The 6,737-nt window shown below is 39.9% G+C and overlaps 1 protein-coding gene across 1 annotated transcript; it reads right to left on the bottom strand.

Annotated features, from left to right (window-relative positions):
• Positions 1-562: 562 nt before the first annotated feature.
• Positions 563-1,879, bottom strand: LOC131046635 (glucan endo-1,3-alpha-glucosidase agn1). The gene has a single exon (XM_057980409.2). The coding sequence runs from the start codon at positions 1,877-1,879 to the stop codon at positions 563-565; it is 1,317 nt and encodes a 438-aa protein (XP_057836392.2).
• Positions 1,880-6,737: the final 4,858 nt, after the last annotated feature.

Genomic DNA, 6,737 nt, shown 5'->3' with positions numbered 1-6,737 from the left:
TGTGACTATTCATATTGCGACTTGAATAGTAGAAAATATGCAAGTAGATTTGTTTGATTTCAATCTTATGCTTATTGATAGCTTCATTGTGATTATGAATAAATTCTTAGCTTCTTTGAGATGAGTACGCAAAATGTGCATGGGTATTTGAATAGCAGAGATAGACACACTGCCAAATAAATACGGCGAGCACTTAACAATTAACAGTAACTAGAATTGAAGGTGAAAGAAGGAACTAAGTGCAAGTTTTACAAAATTACACTTGTGCGAGGTGCGGAAGCGACCCGGAGCTATGGAATTGAGAGAAGTACTCACAATTCTATAACATTTTCCAGGCCGAAAGAATCCAATTTCACTCTACAGAGAAGCATAGAGAAGCAGATTTTGTGACATTAGATTTCATTCTCCACTATTGTTTTATGCCGGAGAAGAAATTATATCGTAACATATTTATTGTGGAGGCGAAAGCCTAACATAGAGACGGGTTACATGTTATACCTACCTAATGCCCCTTTATGGTAGAGCTTATTTGATAAACGAGGACCTCTCCAATGGAGTGACCTTAAGTACAGGTAGTGCAAGTGGAATAAACATTAAAATTATATTTCTGCACATTAGAATTACTGATGCTCTTACTTCCAACCAGTTTACTAAGCTCCTTACCATCACGACTCAGGACTGCCGTCTGCTGCCCTTCTTGAAAATCCATGCTCCACGTAGATATCCCCGCCTGAGCATTGAACGTCTGTGAGGAACTTCCAGACTGCAATTGCACGCTGGCAGACGCAGTCAGCATGGCCGTCACATACACTTTATCACTCAGCGCACTGAAATCAGAAACCTGGCACGAGCTACCCGACAAGACAACAGTTTTACTGTGGGTGTAATAAAACAAGTAGATAGAATCCTGGTTGATTGCTGGAGCGCTACCAGATTTATACCAGCTGATGTAGTACTGCCCCAGCTCTAAGAACGCACGGTGAGTGAAATCCGCCACGTTGGCAGCATCTGTGCTAGAGCTGAGCGATGGTGCCACGTAGGAGCTCTCCACCCAGTCATTCCACGTCACGATCTCCAAGAGAGGAGGACTCAGCTTTATGAGCTGTTCCCACCTTGTAATCCAAAGTCCCGGACCCTGGTAATTGCCCTTCACGTCACACTCCTTGAAGAACCAGGGGCTAGGGCTCCCCATGTAAACTTTCCCCAAGAAATTAGAGGCGTTCAGATAGTTCCTGTCAAGAGAATCAGATGGATTCTGCTTGTCCGAGTCCAGGTAAGGCCATGCTGAAGTGTCCCACGCGTACAGCCCATCGATAACATCGGTGTATTTCTCTACAGTGCCGCGGACTCCCCAGTAGGATCCGTCGGTGGGGAAGAAGGGAATGAAGAAGAAGTTTTGTTTGCCTCCGGCTTTCTGAAACACGTCTTTCCATCCGTCCAGAGCAGAGGCGTAGTTGTATTCCTTCCACCAGGAATCGTCACTTCCGAGCCAGGAGCTGAACAAGGGCTTGTCTTGGTATTTCATCTGGTTGGGGTGGGAAGTGTATTTGGAACTGAGCATGGTAACCAGCTGGTCGGGCGTGAGGTTGCCGTTGGAGTCCTTGTGGATGTCGGCGGAGAAGAAGAGCTTGAAAGAGGAACCCACTTGTTTTGCCGCCTCGAACATATCGTCTGCTCGCGCTTCTCGCCAAACGTTGCTGTTGAGGGCGAAGCCATCGATGCCTTTGCTCTGCGCAAGTTGGATCTCCTTTTTTAGGGTTTCCACGCTGTCCGGCTGGAAAAGCAGGTAATGGGCAAACACCATGCGGGGCTCCGCTGCCCTTGAGGACAGAAGATTGCAGGAAAGCAGGAGAATGAGAAGAAGTGCCTTCATCTCCATGACTCTTGAACTACTAATCTGCTACAAAGATGTTTAGATTGATAGAGGTATATATAGGCTTATGAACAGAAATGAGTGTTGTGCCGGGTCAAAGAAGTATGTATTGAGTCATGGATAAGATTGGGTATGGAGATTGAATGTAGAGAAAATGCACCCCCGGTTCACACAAACGAAGAATTATGGAGATTTGATGATAAATAAGATTGACTATGGAGATTGACTGTATAAAAAATTGGCGCATCCAGTATTTTTTCTACTGAAAATGCAATATGTCTTTATAGTTTTATGCTAATTCGCAGTCATAATTGACATTCAAAGTTCGATAGTAATTAGATTGATCGGTTTTCTGCCGCCGCCCTTGGATCTTGAAAACTAGATAGTTCAGAAGTAATGGATGGGAATGATACATTCTTCAAACATACAGTCGTGCCCGGCACGAGATAAAATGCTTGAGTTTCAAAACTTAGTTTCATTTTATTCATGCTTTTCAATTTTCCTTGAGAAAAATCACGCACCGTTCTCATTAAGTAGATAGGTGTTACGTTTATGATCTTTTGTTTATTTATTTTATTAGGAAATTTGAAAAATTAATAATAAAAAAATTATATACACAGAAAAAGAAAGTTTTAAGGAGGCATTTTGAAGCTTTCAAACAATTTAGATTTGAATACATTACAATTAATTATTAGGAGGAAAAAATCAGCTTAAGATGGTTGAAAGAAACAGTTTTAAGACAAATTGTGAGAAAAGATCAATTCTTTTCAAGAGTATATATTTTTTTCTTTAAGAAATAATTTTATTAATATTTTATTAGAAGAGTGATCAATGAATCCCTTTAATAAGGTTTCTTTATAGATCTCATAGAAGTCCTCCCTAATAAGTGGCCATATTATTTTTAAAATTATGCAAATAGAATATCAAATTTTGGACTTTTTGAGTCAATTAGATCCTTGAAGGAAGCATCAAACTCTTCAAACATGAACAAGTAGTTTTAGTAAGTTTTTTTGTTCAAGATCAATTTTATTAAGAATGCAAGTCCCATCCATATCATCAATTATAGCTTGAAGTTCTGATTGAGTAAAGCGGGATAGGCTCAAACCTTTTACATAACTGCTAAAAAGAAACTACCTAGGACACATGATAGGTGCATGTGTCCCAACTGAAACACTAAAGCCAAAACACACAAAAAACCAACAGACAACCAGAACTAAACCACTACATAGAAAGACCAAAAAAAACCAGACAACCAACCACCCACCACAGACACACAGGAATGTCCTACTAAGTGGGGGAATTATCATCTTGCCATTCATGGCATAGCACTTTCACTTTACTAGAAAAGGATAGTTTATGTTTGAATCCTTCCATGAGGATATAGCAACAAAATTTGGAGTAGCCTTAACAACAAAGGTGGGGGGGTCTGATGCTATAGTAGGAGAATCCAGATGTCTCTTCCTCTTTGCTTTCTTTATAAATCAATATCCTCTTGAATGGCATACAAAGAGGCAGTCCATTCTTTATAGCCATTTCCTTGCTCAGAGTAGTCATCTCCTCAATTTTCCTTTTTAGGGCCTCATGGTTTTCCTTCAACTCATCCATGTCTTTCCTCTCATCCCTTAGATTGAGCTTAGCATTTATTTTTTTAAGTTTATCCTCCACAGCCTCCTAATTTTTAATTTTTCTCGCCATGTTGTTGGTTGTCATACAAACCCTCTCATCTTTTTCTTTCATAGCCCAACTATCACCATGAGCATTCACCTTTGCCATCGCTTCCAACCTGTTGATCTTCTTCTTAACTGCATTCAGTTGGGAAAGGAGCTAACAAATAATTGCATCTTGTTTGTTGACGGCCTCAACCAACCCATTAAATTTATCAGCTAGAGTAGAGGAAAATTTATAACAAACACAAAATCAACACTTGTTGTATGGTGATCAATATCGTACAAAGTGTAGTTTTGAGGTGGGTGATATGGCTTACTTGAAGCTCCAACCATATATAAATCCCACTTTAAAGAAGACTATGTTGGAGAAGCTTAAGCCCTGGTTCTATGGTCCTTTCATTGTCTCCAAAAGGATTGGAGAAGTAAAGTATGAGCTAGAGATATTGACTAGTAGCAGAGTGTACAATGTGTTTCATGTGTTTAGGCTCAAAAAAGCACTTCAACATAATGTGGTTTCTTCATCAAATTTGCCACCATTAGATAAGGGGAAGCTAATCCTGATTCGAGATGTCATTATTGACTACAAAAATCTTACTTTGTAGAAGAGATTGTTCATTAAATAGTACTTGGTCAAGTCAAATAATTTACCGATAGAGGATGTAATGTGGGAAAACGAGCAAATCTTGCAACATCTAGAGTTGGAATCGCTTGGGGATGAAATTTTTTGGGGAGTTAAAACTGTTTAATATGGTGAAAATGGAAACAACAATATTGAAAGACTAAATGAATTCAACCACAAAACCCTAGCCTAACAACAACAAAGATCCACCATAACATATGAAGATTACCTAAGACAATGTAAATCAAATGAAATCACAAAGATTATACCATCACATGTCCAATAGGGTTTGGATCTCCATTCTTCCTATCTCCATTGATCTTGCTTGATATGTTTGCTCTTAGATTTTATGTGTGCACAAGAGCTCAACAAAGAATGAAAATGTGGTTGCAAGGAGGCTTGATCGCATATGAAAGTTTGAAAGTGTAGTCGGGGTTGATAATGAAGGAAGCATCTCCTTATATAGAAGACACTATAAGAAATGGAGGGATAAGATTGAGAGGTGTAAATGATAAATGGTCGGCTAAGATTAGAGGGTAGGTAGAGAAAATAAGAAAATAATGAGAGGGTAGGTAGTGTAGGAAATAAGAGATGAATGACATGTGTCATGGGTAGAAAAGGTTAATGAATTGATTAAATAAATAAAGATTTATTTAATTAACAAAAGAAATGGGATCAATTAAATAAATAAGATATTTATTTAATTTAGGAAAAGGATAATTTAAATAAATAAATGTATTTATTTAAATGAGAAATAAGACTAGAAGAGGATAAATGAATGAATTAATTAAATAAATATTTATTTAATTAATAGAAGAATTAAGCTTAAAATAATTAAATAAATAAAGATATTTATTTAATTAGACTGGACAATTTTAGGTGTCTACATTTTGCCCCTCTTTGAGACAATGCAGCTTGTCGCGTTGTTTCAAAGAAGATAAGATGAACTGATACAAAGTTGCCCCAAGATGGGAATGATATGACCCCTCGAGAAATTGGATGAAAATGTCTGAAAAGATCGCAAACAATCTCTCGATAAGAAAGAAAGGCTAGAATGGGCTAACAAGATAAGATAGAGTGACAGAGACACGGGATAAAGAAGACTGACTCAGGAGACTAGGGCTATGGCTAGGGCTAGGGTAGTCTATAAGATAGACCACGAGGGGAATACATCCTCATTGTCATCCACACATCTAAGAGATCAGAGTCCAGAGAGAGAATAGAGCTGCAACAGTCAGCAACGATGGCATTGGTTCATAGGTTCGATCGTGTTTGCCGATTTTAGAGGCCAGCAGATGCAGGAGAGCTGGTAAGTACCACAAAACCTCCTTGTATTCTGCCACATTAAGTGTTATCATAAATGCATGCTAGGTAGTATAATAAATGCGCTTTAGGTATGTCTAGAAAAATGTCAAGTGGGAGTAAAAACATTAAGGCACGTCTGGGTAGGCTAGGCATGTTTGTGTCATGAATGCGCATTTATGTCTTCAAGGTCGAATCGACAGTTCTGTGATAAACATACGTTGTCGATTGGATAAGCTGCTGAGAGGATACACTCAAGCAGGTCCTCTAGGGAAGACCAAAATAGCAGATAGGGCAAGGATTGACAATTCTGTGATAGAACATACATTGCCAATCAAGAAACTACTCAAGAGGATACACTCAAGCAGAGGCCCTAGGATAGTATAGAACAAGGCACTTTGTGATGAACAGGGAACGCCAAAACATAGTACTTTGTGATGAACGGGGAGTACTAAAAAGAGCAGCACTTTTTGATGAACAAGGAGTGCAAAAACGTAGTACTTTGTGATGAACAGGGAGTACCACTAGGATAGGAAGCAACACTTTGTGATGAACAAGGAGTATTGCTAGGATAGAGTTCCATAAGCACTAAGGATAATAAGCAACATTTTGTGATGAATAGGGAATGCCACTATATTGACACAGTTGATTTGCTTGACTGTAGGAGGACCTACCTATGCTGGAGTCATTGGGGAGATTCCCTTCACTCAGATTTAGCGAACAGAGCTGACGCTCGAGGATAGAGCAGCGGTTGAGGCTATGGGCCTGTGACATATTGTGTATGTGCCTGAGTTCGAGTGAACATGGGATTGTTGACTGTGCTAGCTGAGAGATGGCACTCAGAGACTTGTAGTTTTCATTTGCCAATGGGTGAGATGACAGTCACCTTAGAGGATGTGTATAGGATACTGAGGATACCGATCGATGGGGAGTTGGTTCCTTACGATCGGGAGGGAGATAGGGATGCATTGAGATGAGTGTTTCAGGATCCAGGACTGGAGATGAGGGCTGGACATGGACAACCATAGGAGCAGCCATAGGGATAGGTTGAGGTGGGAGGAGAGGAGGAGGATGAGCTAGAATCCTTGAGGGAGATCTGTCAGGGAGAGGCAGATGATGGAGAGGGATACAACTAGGATCAACATACAGTTGAGGGACACTAAGCGAGAGAGGGATCAAGCTATTCAATGCTATACAGAGGCTAAGACAATACTGAGGGTAGGGAGGCAAGAAACAGAGGACACAGGGGCCGGATACGCCTATGTTCTGCGGGCAG

Source organism: Cryptomeria japonica, chromosome 11 (assembly GCF_030272615.1).
Source record: "Cryptomeria japonica chromosome 11, Sugi_1.0, whole genome shotgun sequence".
Lineage (NCBI taxonomy): Eukaryota > Viridiplantae > Streptophyta > Pinopsida > Cupressales > Cupressaceae > Cryptomeria > Cryptomeria japonica.
The sequence above is the reverse complement of the archived record's forward strand: the minus strand, read 5'-3'. Positions and strand labels throughout refer to the sequence as shown.

Coding starts and splice junctions, on each gene's coding strand:
- LOC131046635 (XM_057980409.2), bottom strand. CDS start 1,879: ATGGAGATGAAGGCACTTCTTCTCATTCTCCTGCTTTCCTGCAATCTT.